General features: G+C 46.7%; 2 protein-coding genes across 2 annotated transcripts; both read right to left on the bottom strand.

Annotated features, from left to right (window-relative positions):
• Nucleotides 1-534: 534 nt before the first annotated feature.
• Nucleotides 535-4,031, bottom strand: V8C40DRAFT_240852 (kinase-like domain-containing protein). Its single transcript, XM_083214896.1, has 6 exons — nt 2,573-4,031; nt 2,380-2,461; nt 1,967-2,314; nt 1,434-1,896; nt 1,288-1,375; nt 535-1,227 (listed from the first exon to the last, which is right to left on the bottom strand). Exons 1-6 carry the CDS (start codon nt 3,521-3,523, stop codon nt 1,000-1,002), a joined length of 2,160 nt encoding a protein of 719 aa, XP_083074846.1. The 5' UTR covers nt 3,524-4,031; the 3' UTR covers nt 535-999.
• Nucleotides 4,032-10,431: 6,400 nt separating this feature from the next.
• On the bottom strand, nt 10,432-13,011 carry V8C40DRAFT_240859 (Tricarboxylate/iron carrier). Its single transcript, XM_083214897.1, has 3 exons — nt 12,276-13,011; nt 12,070-12,203; nt 10,432-11,983 (listed from the first exon to the last, which is right to left on the bottom strand). Exons 1-3 carry the CDS (start codon nt 12,377-12,379, stop codon nt 11,160-11,162), a joined length of 1,062 nt encoding a protein of 353 aa, XP_083074847.1. The 5' UTR covers nt 12,380-13,011; the 3' UTR covers nt 10,432-11,159.
• Nucleotides 13,012-13,080: the final 69 nt, after the last annotated feature.

Genomic DNA, 13,080 nt, shown 5'->3' on the forward strand with positions numbered 1-13,080 from the left:
GCAAGAGATGGGTCTCGCCGCTTAATGAACCACAGCATGGTTCCGCATCTGTCTCTTTTTCCAGTAGTGGTTAATAGTAACGGTGAGTATAATCAAAACATAGTCAAGGCAGCAATGATAGCAGAAAAGAATGAAAGAGGGTTGATCAACGACGCATTAATCTCAGTGAGATGATGCAGATACTACAAAGATAAAAAAAAAACTTGGCCCTCCTTTCTCCTTCATGGCTTCATTCCTCTCTTTGCCAGTCATCCGGCCGAGTAACTCCTTCACATGCATAGCAGTAATAGAAGATCATAAGTAGTCGAGCAACCTCGTATAACTTGGATAAGCGTGAAGGAGTGAACATACCATCTCTTTATAAAATATCCAACCCCTTAAAGACAGTTCTCTCGGCAGCATGCATGGTATGACCATACCTGATCAAGCAACCTCTTCTCGGCTTGTTTCGAATAGGCCTTTCAACCTTGGTTGCCATGAACATCATCTGAAACGAGCATATTCAAGTTGTAGCAGGTCAAGACTTTTAAAACATTTTGATATCGCAATTGTGGAGGGTATATTAGATTTTTCGAGAAAGACCTTTGCACACTTCGTCCGCCAACAACGAGGCGCGCCCTGCCCTGCTCCGTCGTGTTATAAACCATCCCCAGTATCTCTCACCCCTAATCCGTGAATGTGGACGCCTAACCCTCCCAAGACGATGAAACCTCTGAGATCAAACCCTACGCTAGAAAAAAGAAATGAAGAACAAATGAAACTAAAAAAAAAAAAGAAAAAGGAAGAAGAAAGGAGAGAAAAGAAGGTTGGAACTGCAAACAGCTCAAAGCGCTAAAGTACAATGGCAAATCTACTGGAGGGTCATGTTGGCACCCCTCCAGCGGGAAATGGACTTTCCCTCCCTATACACATCCAGTGTGTGTGCGCTACCACGGAATCTGATCATGCTTATGTAGTCATTATAAAACGAAATATGTCGGCTCGTCCTTTGGTTATACTTCATCCAACATAGTGGGCGTGCTGTCTCGCCTTGTCCACCTCTAGTCGTCTCCGTTCGAAGCGAATCTTGGCGGCCTCGGTTCCGTCGTCAGGCTGGGCCATTTCTTTGAACCACGGGTGGTTAAGGGCCTGCTTAGCCGTGATGCGGTGCGCAGGATCGTAAACGAATATCTTCCTCAGCAAATCAAGGAAGTTCTTGAAAAAGGTTGAGTTTGAAGGTATTATGTCCTAAGTCGCCCTGTTATTTCGCTGCCACGTTTTGATAGCTGGAGGGGTACAAAAACTTACGCTCAGGTGCTTCATGGCCTTAACAAAGCGTCTGGAACCCCTGGTTGTGTCGGGGGTTGGATAATCGAGCCGAAGTCTCTTGAAGTACCTGCGAGATATCCGGTCAGTATGGTCATTGTCGTTGATTAAGGGTGGCCAGTGCTCACTTGGAAGCAGGATTTCCTCCACTCCTAGTAGACATCTTGTTGACCGCTTGGACAAGATGGGTATCTATCCTAGAGCCAACGACGGCCTCCATCATGGCCAGGTGTTCAAGATTATCGTGTGTCTGGAATAGGGCATCGCCCGTGAAAAACTCGACCAGGATGCATCCTATGCTCCAAATGTCGCAGGGGAAAGACCAGCCCAAGCCAAGGATGATCTCGGGAGCACGATAATGGCGGGTACTGACAACCGATGAGTGATATTCGTCTTGAAACGTAGCTGATCCAAAATCGATCAACCGAATTTCGGTGTCAAGAAGCACCCTTCGCTGAGATGCCTGCCTATTAATCGTGGTAGAGGACGAAGGAATCTTCCTGTTATACGTAAATGTTTGATAAGAGTTATCACACAAGAGAATATTCTCCGGCTTGAGGTCGGTATGAATCAAGTTCAAGTCGTGAAGAACTAGAAGATGCCTAGTCAGTTTTTGCCCCAAATTTGTTTTGCTTGGGATTTTGGTTCTGCGTGTACTTACATGCTACGCTGGTGAAGAGCTGTCTGGCAAAGTTCTGGATTTGGCTGTTGGGAAAAGGCACAAAGCCGTTGCCTTTGAGAAAGTCGAAAACGCTTTGGCCCAGGAGATCCATGACGATGCAAATGTGGCCGCGGTAGTCGAAACAGTCTCGCAGGTGAATGCACCGATTCCTATTCTCTTCGTCGTTGGCCTTGAGCGTAGCCAACACGCGAAGCTCGATCCTGGAAGCGTCGCGATATTTCTGGACGGATCGGATGATCTTGACAGCCACAGGCTTGTTTCTCTTGACGTCCCTGGCTTCGACGACTTTACCAAAGGTACCCTGACCAAGGAGACGGACAATCTGGTCTAGAGACAATGGTGTTAGCTGTCAATGGCCGGATGGGAGAAGGGCTTGTCCTGTTTATACGTACACTTTTCAGTGAGTTCAGCATCCGGGACGACGATGTAGTGGCCATCATCATCATCGACCTTGGCATTTTTGCTATAGTGACGCTGTGATGTGGGAAGAAGAAGGAGTTAGCAGGTGGCGATTCCTCATCGAACCATTTTTTCGCTCTTTTAAAGCGTAAACAAAAGAAAGAGGCAGTACAGGTTCAGACTTACATCATGAATGACTCTAACGGGAACCTCAGCAGACTTCTTGGGCGGGTAAGGGGGAGGTTTGTAGGCCATGTAGGCGCCTCCCAGGCCGTCAACATCCCTTCGCTTGGCCTCGTTGGCAGCCTGCTGGCGGGTGGTGCGCTTGCGCTTTAATGGCGCGGCCAGCTCATCATACTGGCTATTTGACGACAGAGACGTGGGCGCGGTGGTGTTCAATGCCGAGTTTGTTCGGTCGCTGGAGAGGGTAGAGCCAGCAGGCGTGGCGGCGTTGGGCAAGGGCGTGTTTGTGTGCGAGCCTGTGTGCGAACCGCCCAAATACTGGACGTGGTAGCCCAGCGGCGGGTCGTCTCGTCTTCGCTTTTTCGCGGCCTGCTGAGCGGCGGCGGCGGCGGCCGAGTCGGGCACGATGGTATTACCATTTGTGATCTTGCGGCCCGTGTTGGCCTCAGGCTCAGGCGTGTCGTCAATGACAATGATTTCCTTGGGGAGGCCGTTCCGGTAGAAATTGTTCCAATCGGGCTCCCGAGAGCGCCGACGCTTCCTGGACGGCTGGTCCTCAGCGACAGAGCGACCAGCGGCAGGGACGACGCCAGAACTTGTCGTCGTCGTCGTCGTGTTTGGCATGGTGGAAGTGTAGCTGTCGTCAAAGCGAGCAGTCGCGGACGGGTTGGAGTCTTGATGGCTGTAGTGGCCGTGAGGGGGTCGAGGCACGGGTTGTGAACTCTGGGCTACGCCATCCGTCAGACTGTAGCCCGCGTTGGCGGCAGGCTGGTGATGGTAGTAGTAAGACTGAGGGCGAGCCGGACTCTGCAACGCCGGCTGGTGGTCCACGACTGCCGTTGTGGGCAGCAGTGAATTCGCGGTTGTTGTTGTGCGATAGTTGGAAGAGTATGGAGGGTGGAGGCGGTAGTGTGTCGGCGGGAGAAGGGCCGTTGCGGTTGTAGGTGTCGACATTTCAAATCCTCAGCAACAGTCCCCCAGGACCAAAACACGCGCTGGCTTGCGGTCTGGCAGTGGTGAGAGGGAGCAATAGTTCGTGCGAGAGGACCGAGTGTCTCTGCCTGCTTGCTTCTCAATGTCCAAGTTGAAGTTGAAAAGAACGAAGAGGCGATTCTCCGAGTTCGACCAGATGACCGTGCAGGGAAGAGCGCTGTCTTTAGGCGTTTTAGCAGCCCACAGCGTCCATAAAAAACACACAGCGGTTGCGTGTAGCGGGAGACAGAGAGAGAAAAGGCAAAAAAAGTATCCGGTGCCAGATTAGATTTCAGACGGAGGCCGTTGCTCGTTTCGTTTCCAGGCCAGAAGCTAAAGGACAGCAGCGCTCGTCTGGGGTAATCATGAGCGTTTGGAAGAAGCCGCAGGAAGATGAATTGGGCTGGAATTGAGTCTGGACGACGGCCGTGAGTAAATGGCGTGAGGACATGCACATGGCTGCTGAGAGGAAATCAAGTGAGGCTCACTGTGCGTGCTGTGGTTCCCGCCAGGCGCTCAGCACTGCCCTGCCAACCTTAGAACCCCAACCTTTGGACTCCAGGCGCTAGACAGCGCTAAGTCGGGACTCATGGCGCCCTGCAGGGGCCCTGGAGGCGAGCTGCAAACCACCTGGGCAATTGAATTTTAGTTTGTGCCAGTCCCTGGACTTTTTCGCGATGGATTCGTCTTTGATGTCGTTGAAATTACAGAGATTAAAAAAAGTAGTATAATGAGGCTCTATCGATCACGGATCACTGTGATTTCTCCCCGTTGAAGAGCTCGCAGTGAATTTGCTGTTTTTGATCTGCCACCTGCCACCTGCCACAGTCACGATTGATGGAATCCAACCTGCGCCCGTATACTCCGTACTGTACATCCCATAGTTTACCGAGAGCCTCCTCAAATCCACTAAGCTGAAAGTTGGGCGGGTTTTGGCGGGTTCCCCGTAATACTAGCCACCACGACACTCTTTGCCACAAAGCAACCTGATTAATTGATGATACGCAAACGACGCAAGTCCAAAGTTTGATGCTACATGAAGGGGGAGGGGAGATAAAGGGGTAATAATAAAAAGGAAAAAAAAAAAAAAGAAGAAGCTCAGCAAACAAATCCCAAGTCCTGGTTCGAGTGCAAATGCACAGAAGAATTCAAAACTGAACTGAATCAAACATCCATATCCAATGGATCAAATGTCATCAATTATGATCCATTAGGTACCTCTTACAGGTCATCCATACGTTCCATGGCGCAGGGACCACCCTTAGTCCACTACTACCTCCTACTAATAAAGTAGTTCCGGTTACGGTCACAAAGAAAAGGCAAAATGAAACACAAGACGCTTCCACTCCGTTATGTGCTTCTCAGATCTCTCTATAATGCCAGACAACCAACAGGCCCGCTGTCGATAATCAAGTTTTAGCTGTTGGGGCAAAAAAAGGAACAAAAAACCAGAGGGATGGGTGGAGCGAGAGAAAACAGAGTCCAAGGCCGTGGGTGCGGCCCGTAGCCAGAGACAAGATGGATGGGCGGCGTGTGATACGGCACGGCATGATACTGGTAGTTACTCTCGCATACGAGACCAGCAGAAACAGGAGCAGCTTCAGCCCAACCGCGTCTCTCGGATTTATCAGGGCGGCCAGCCGAAGGATGAGGGTCCGTCTCTGCCTGGAGCCCGTCTATCTATCACAGACGGTCATGCGTCAATATTTTTGCTCTGGAATCAAAATCAACCCCCGGCAGATAACAACATAAAAGTAGGTATTTGTAAGAAAGGGAAGAGGACGAGAGAAGGAGAAGAGAAAAGAAGAGAAAAACAAGATCCCGGTCTGCCGCTCTCCGGACTGCCCTTTTCGACCGTCGTACAAAAATGACCGAGTCCTGAAAAAAAAGGTTCCAGTTACAGGCATCGTCGCCAACCCTTGCACAGGAAGAAACGACCAAAAAAAGAAAAAAGCAAAGCCCTCCAGCCCGCAAGAGATATAATAAGCGCGGCCCATCCTGTCATCTCCGCTGCCGCGGGACCCTCGTGCACTGTCCAGAGGCCCAGACGGTTTCACTGCTCGCTGCTCGCATTCATTGCTCAAACTTCGGGCTGCCTTTCAGGAAAAGGGAAAACAACGAATGGGTCCCCCTTCTCAGCGAATCAAACTCCTCAGCTTTGCTCCCTTTAATTCCCAAAATTCCCCCATACATAGCGCAGGCATCTCGCTTTCGCACGTCACACGCAAAAAAAAAACCTCCCTCCCAGCCAGCGACTTGCATTAACTCGCAAGTCACGCATACCGCGGTCCGCGCCTTTCCTAATCCAACTTCAGCTTTTCCAACGAGAGGCCGGAGCGTGGCTCTTGATATTAAGCCCAGAGAAATCCAATTTATCCTCCATGCAGCGTCCGTGCCGATGGACCTCCACTAGACCCGGTCCGACCAGATTCTAGTTCGCAAAGAGGCCATTCACGCAAGCAAGTTTCGAAGGGGGCCCGTTTGTGTTCGGTTTCGCCACCCAAACTCTGCTGTTGACGCTTCGCTTTTCCCAAGCCAAGGTTACAGTATGGAGTTCTTGGAGTACACGTTATCTCAGCCGGGCTGCCTTTAGTTTCGCGTCGGGTCTGTTGTCCCTTTCTCTCCCTGTCCACAAGGCATTATGTCACCCTCACTCGCCTTCTGGACGGCACATGTCTGTAACTGGATTCTTCTTCGTCTTGGGCTTCCCACCCGCCCAGCTGTTGAACATGCAATCCCATAGCCGCGTTGCTCTAATTCGCCCGTCCGCACGAACAGAGGCTAAATGGCAAATCTATGCCCTCTCGATGCAACAAACCATCATCTTCCCCCCTCTTCTCTTCCTGCACGAAGGCAAACGCGAGAAACTTGGTGCCAAGTCGCGGTGCCCGTTAATTAACACCCGTCGAACCGCGCCGCTGCACTCGGCCTTGCGCCTTGTCGACAAGCCACCGATACGCCATCTCTTCCCATCCCATCCACCCCCTCCTTTGCATTACTCGACTCGGGAATCGCCATACAAGTCGTTCGATTCGAACGCTGGGTTAACAATGTTCCTGTTCCTGCTCTCGCCGTTTTCACAGGCAACAGGCACCTATGCTGTGAAGTTGCGTCACTCACGCACATTTAAGCCCTGCATGTACTTGCGTGTCTCCAGTTTACAAAGTCCGCTCACCTGGCCCTCTTTCTCTCCACCTGCTTGCCCAGCCTCTGATAGGCAAATCACGTCGACAGTCTTACGCGAGAGAGGGCCAGCCCAATCTTTCTAGATCCATTTCCAGCCAGCTAGCAGCGATGCGGCAGGGCTGCTCCGGCACAACGACAGTTATCACCATGTGCTTCGGGCACAGTCCACAGTACGCTGATCATGTGGCAATGAGCTGACGGAGCTCTATGCCTTTTATAGGTGTTTTTTATGATATCGAATCTTGTGAAATGCCTCAAAATGCTGAACCGAAGACAGCTGGGCTTGTCCAGCGATTGCATACTGATGATGTACCTGCATCTACAAAGTAATCCTGCTGATGCCCAGGTCCCCATTGCCCGCATGCCGTTACCTCCGATCCATCCATCGACATTCCTCTTCTGACCGCTCGGCAATTGTGCGCAGAGTACTAGGGGGGTCTTAAAAACGACCGCGTTTCCCATCCCAGCTCCACTAGGACGGGGGGTACGTTAATTAGCAAAAGGTCCGTTAATTTATAAAAAAAAAATACCTTAATTATAGTACTGACTCTATATAGATAGAGGTATTTATGTTTTTTTATATACTTCTTTTATTATTATAATTCAGCCCGCCAAACTTATAATAAAAATGAAAAATGCCCTGCGTATTATAATACTATCGCCAACGCATTATACCGCAAGATCGCAATAATAACCATATATAAGCTATATCTTCTTTTTATAATAACTTTATTAAATCTTTATTATTTTTAATTGTTGCTACTGCAATAGATTCTCCTAAGGCTAGGTATCCTGCCCGTAATTATTAGATTAATTTAGACATAAATTTACTTTATTTTACATATTATAATATTAAGACTCTTAAAGAACACACTATCGCTGCAGCTAAGTTATACTAAAAAGGTCACTACTTAACTATTTCTTTTGCAGTAAAAAGCCTTTAAGTACTATATTTAAGACTGTATAATTAAATTTGAGGAGCCTATCTACGGTTATTTAATAAAGGTAACTGTATGCTGCTACGACTGGAAAAAGAACGTAAGATCCTCGTCTAGGCCTATTGCTATATAACCTAAGGCTATTACATAAGACTTCGTACCCTATAATATTACGCTAATACCGTTCTTACGGCTAGGGGTAAGATAACGACGGTTTCGCAGTCCTAGGCAAAGAGATTTATACAGTAGTTAAAGGAGAATTTCTATATCCGTAAGTTTACTTCTTGTGATATAAAATAAAAGACTATATAAGACCGCGGTGCCGTTAAGTTGTTTTTCCGTATATGGAAATAATTTCTAATAAAATATAAGGTAAGGAAGAGAAATATATAGAATTTCGATAAGACTGGCTTTATAGTAGGCTATTTTTTTACTAAAATACTCCTTTAGACTTTTATTTTAATTAATAACCTAGTCTTAATTAATTCCTACGATACTATATCTATTACTGCTGTCGAGGTGATCTTAGCTAAGGGCTAGGCGATTCCCTTCTTTATTATCCTCCCCGGGGTCTAGCTACTGGTAAAATAGTTTAGAAATAACCTCGCCAGCGGTATAATGCTTACTATAAGTCTAAAGGGTTATATTACTAATATAATAGCCCTAAAATAGCTTTAATACTTTAAGAAATATATATAACCGTTAGATCTAAGAGAAACGTAAGTCTTTATTATAAATAGCTGTAAGAATTATTTTATAAGCGAATTTATTTATTTTATAAAGTAATATAACATTAAGCTTTTCCCCTTACCTTTATATTTTATATATTATTTTTAACCCCTTAATATTAGTGTTTTTTAGTTTTATAAGTATTAGTATTAAGAGATCCTATACTGCGAAGTTGCTAATGGTGCAGTTGACTTTAGTAAAACTGACTTTTTATTCTATCTGTAGGAAATACGTAATTGAACGTTTAAAAAGTATATAATTCTCGCTGCTTAGGAGCAGACCGGGCTCTTCCTATATAACCCTGCCGTCGTCTTTAATTAACTTTAAGATGCCCTATCTTCGTTAACTAAGAATGTAAACGAAAGTGAGATTACTGGCTATATTAATCCTAATAGCGCCTCAGGATTATTACAGCCGTTATTATTAGGAAGCTCTTCCTCTTTTACTTAAAGGCCAGAAAAAATAATATTAAAGACGCTGACGTAGCAGTAATTTAACTAGGTATTAGCCCTAACGCTGCAGTTTTATATTTAAATAATAAATAATTATTAGGACTACGTTTAGTACTACCTTAAGGCCTCTATTATCTCAAGGGTGCCGCTGATACCGTTAGTGTTACGTATTTTTAAAAAAGGAAGAAAAGCCTTATATACACTTACCTTAAATGGTATTACGGTGATGTCTAAGATAAGGATTTTAAAGGCTAAAAGTATTAGAAGATCGAGTCTTTTTTAAAGGACATCGGTTATAGTAAAATATAGTTTAATAAGCGTCGACGAGGTAAGAATCCGACTTACTAAAGATAATTATAATAAAAGAGCGGTATAAGAAGAAGAGGTAGTGTAAATATATAATAAGGAAGTTTATAATGAGGTACTCTTCCTTTGCCATTAGTTAAAAAAGGTTAGGGCTATTATCTAGGTAGATATTACAGCCTTACGCCTTAATAATAATATCTTCTTCTATCTACGTAACTTACTGGTCTATAAGAAGTAGTCTAGGGAAAACTATTATACCTTACTTAATAATAACAAATAGATCTGTGACTGTTATTATCTTTATCGCAAGCTTTGTTTTTAAAGCTATTTTTATAGCGGCTAGGTACCGCCGGTACTGTAGCTGTAGCTATTAGACTATAATATAAAGACTATTAAGGAAGCCGTTAATTATATAGTATTAGAAGTTAAATAATAGGCAGTCGGTTGTAAGGAGTTATCCTTTAAAGCTGACGGTATTAAGATTATAGATAAATATAGCTTTAAGGAGCCGGCTTTTAAGTTTAGGGCTATTAAGTTTAAAAGTAACGAGGAAGAGGGCGCCGGCGAAGGAGAGGGTGCTGGTAAAGAGGATAGCGCTGGTAAGGACAGCGCCGACGAGCTTGCCTAGGCTTAGAGCGCAATATTGTGTTTTTTTTATTATATTAGCTATACACTATCTACAGTTGCATTAGATTGTTATAAAATTATTAAATTTATTAATCTAAAACGAGGTACTTCTATTTATATAGCAGTTGTATTATAATCTATATACCTTTTTTCCTTTTGTAAATTAACGGACCTTTTGCTAATTAACGTGCCCCCCGTCCTAGTGGAGCTGGGACGGGAAACGCGGTCGTTTTTAAGACCCCCCTAGTATACGAAGTGGGAAGCATATGCGTTGTCAGCAAGCGAATTTCTAATAATGTTTCGCATGGGCAGAATACAAGCCTTTTGCTAGCAAGATTAATCCTGGAGCGGAAGGCATTGTAACTTAGTCGTGCTCATAAGCCCTGACATAAGCCTCCAACCGAGATCCTACAACTCAGAACGCAGGCTCCATCTGCGTTGACACGTGGATGCAAGGAATTGAGCAGCATACACGTATCCCATAATGGGGTTTCTAATTCACCACACATGTTTCAGTGTCGTAAGTATACGAATAGGTAGGGAGTGGCTATGCAGCACCTGAATGACTCGTTCAAGCACGGAGTATTGCACCGAAATACAGAGGATGCATCTTTTACCAATAGAGAGGGACATACGGCATTCCACTCCCTAGCTACCTAGTAGTAAATTATACAGTATAATAGTATATACTAGGCAGCAGATAGGTGCCTGGTTCCTCGAGCATCTGCTACTATCACTACATTCTTCTAGTATATTCCTCTGGTATATGTTACTACAGCTATTTTCTTCTGGTATACTATGGTATATCAATCGCAGGTAACTTCAAATTTAACATATGGGATGCTGAATAGCAAACTTAAGAGTGCCGAATAGCCATTCCCTCTATATAAGAGGAGGCATTCGTTTTGCAGTATCCCACTGCACTTCTCCTTTCAATGACCCATGCAACGTTAATTTGGCTTGCTCCAGGATATTGACTCGCTGTGATCTCTTATCTACCGTCTAAACAGGAACAAACGCATTAAAAAAAAAAAAAAAAAGCTCGCATAAAGTCTATGCAATAATTCCAGGCGCCCAACCCTGCGCCATCTACCAACAACCAACACTACTTCTTCAAGTTGGCCATTATAATGCGATGGCCGGGTACCTATCGTTCTGCGAAGCCCAAGGAATACCCAGCCCACGTCCCCACTAGATGCTCTCGGGCAAAGCATCCATCTATGTATGTATGTATGTCTTAATGTGTAATTCTCGGTGGCCATGTGTGGTTTATGAGGGCATGGGTGACAAGGCCCGTCAAGGAGTTGACGAGCCTAATCTAAACGCTCCAAAAGCTCCATCGAAACTCAACAATGTCGTCTCGTTAATATGTCTCGCCCATCACAGACCGCGGTTGAACCAGACCTTGCCATCGTTGCCGCCCTTACCATGGAACTCCGGCTCCAGGCTGCTGGCACTAATCGCCTGCTTCTGAGGGAAAACCGCCAGTGCCAGGGGAAGTGCCACGAACCCAACAGCAGCAATCAGACCCAAGTTGATACCAATGGGAATAGTCGAGGCGATCCGAGGCCGGGCCTTGAGCCATTCCTTCTCCATCAAGTTCTTGTACCATGCCTGCTTGAACTGAATGTGGTAGAGGGTCATGGCGGGGATAATCATGATAGGGGTGTTGTTGATGACACGGCTGGCCGCAGTTTCGTAGACGGCAATTTTGGCTGCCTTCTGACTCTTGCCCAGAGACGGGACGTCCGCTTCTGATTTCCCCTCCTCCGTCAGCTTCTTCTTCTCGGCGTCGGAGAGAACAGGGCGGACGTCGATGCCGGTAACAATCTCTCCTCGTCGCATCAGATATGCGTTAAGAGCTCCAGCAGTTGCCACGGCTGCAAAGGGTACCAGTCGACTCAGGACGTTCCTTGTGCTGGGAGACACTTTCAATCTCGGCACCAATGCGTTGAGTCCGAGGGCCACCGAGCACGAAGCCGTGACAGCGATACCGTACGACTTGGCGAGATCCGCAGTGGTCAATGGGGATGACTTGTTCGCATTCGAGCTGTTGATGGCAACGTTGAGCGACTGGTTGGCAACTTGCCATGCCACGGTGCCTGCTGTTCCAAGACCAGGCTGCAGCATACCGGCCGTGACGATCAGGTTCGAAAGGACGAAGCATGACATTCGGAAGGGCAAAAACACCGGTTCTCCGGTGTCTATCCACAAGTGTCAGTTTTTGTTCTTTTGTATTTTATTCTTGAACCGCGCATATGCTTGAGTTTCCATCGTTTCAATGCCATACCTGGATGAAGAGTAGAGTCGACAATCTTCTTGGCGTGCCATAGCTCGGGTGTCATGTGCGGCAACTTGCCCGTCTTATACTCTGTGACAAGTCTTTTAGCATTTTCGAGTCCATGCGAACCAGCGAGCAGGGTGCTAGAAACAAGATACACGTCAACAATTCTGCATTGATACCAGACTCGCGAATTGATCGTTGTCGAGACTCACCTTGGATCCGTGATGCTTATCGTGTGCCTCACCCGTCCATAGTATGTGGACAAATCATACTGCGACGAGGGCAAGTCTCGCGAACCCGGCAGAGAGGCAGACATGGTGGAAGAAAGCCCGATTGGCGTCGAAACAATACAATGCAACAACCCGACTCAGTCGCCTCTGTTTATAACGTCCAGACGAGGCTGGTTGGTTGAACGGCCCGAGTTGCAATTTCCAAGGGTTCGCTGGCCTGGGCCTGCGGGGTGCGGAAACTTTTGGCCCAAAGGGTCGAGCCAGACAAACCTGTGCCGAATCTCCAAGACGACGATAAGCGCAACCGCTGGGTTTTGTTTGCGATCCGATCTCGGCTGGTCCGCTCGTCTTTTTTTCCTAGTGGTCAGAAAGCGCCCAGCCACCCCACAGTCATGACACATCAAGACAAAGACAGGCCGGCACAGACATTATCGTAGTAGTAATAGCAATAGACTCATTTGGGGATGGTTGGGCAAGTTGGGGTATCCGAGTCGGTTTGGAGGGTCGCGGATGCCGTCAGAAAGCGTGGCTGACTTACGGCATCCATCAAAATAGAACAAGTAGACGTAGAGTACCAAAAACAAGCTGTCACATCATTCTAGGCCGTGCTCGTCTTACTGTTTGTAGTAAATCCAATCAGTGATCTTCCCCACAGCCAATTGCGAACAAGGGTTCGATCTCTTTGCACGTGGTTGTAGTGAGTCTAGTTGCATTAACCACCATCCCAACATCCCACCAGTCACCAGTCAAAAGTCAATTCCTTGGAGGGAGAAAAAAGAGAGAGTTT

This window comes from Trichoderma camerunense (assembly GCF_050948025.1).
Source record: "Trichoderma camerunense strain CBS 138272 chromosome Unknown V8C40scaffold_6, whole genome shotgun sequence".
Classification (NCBI taxonomy): Eukaryota; Fungi; Ascomycota; class Sordariomycetes; order Hypocreales; family Hypocreaceae; genus Trichoderma; species Trichoderma camerunense.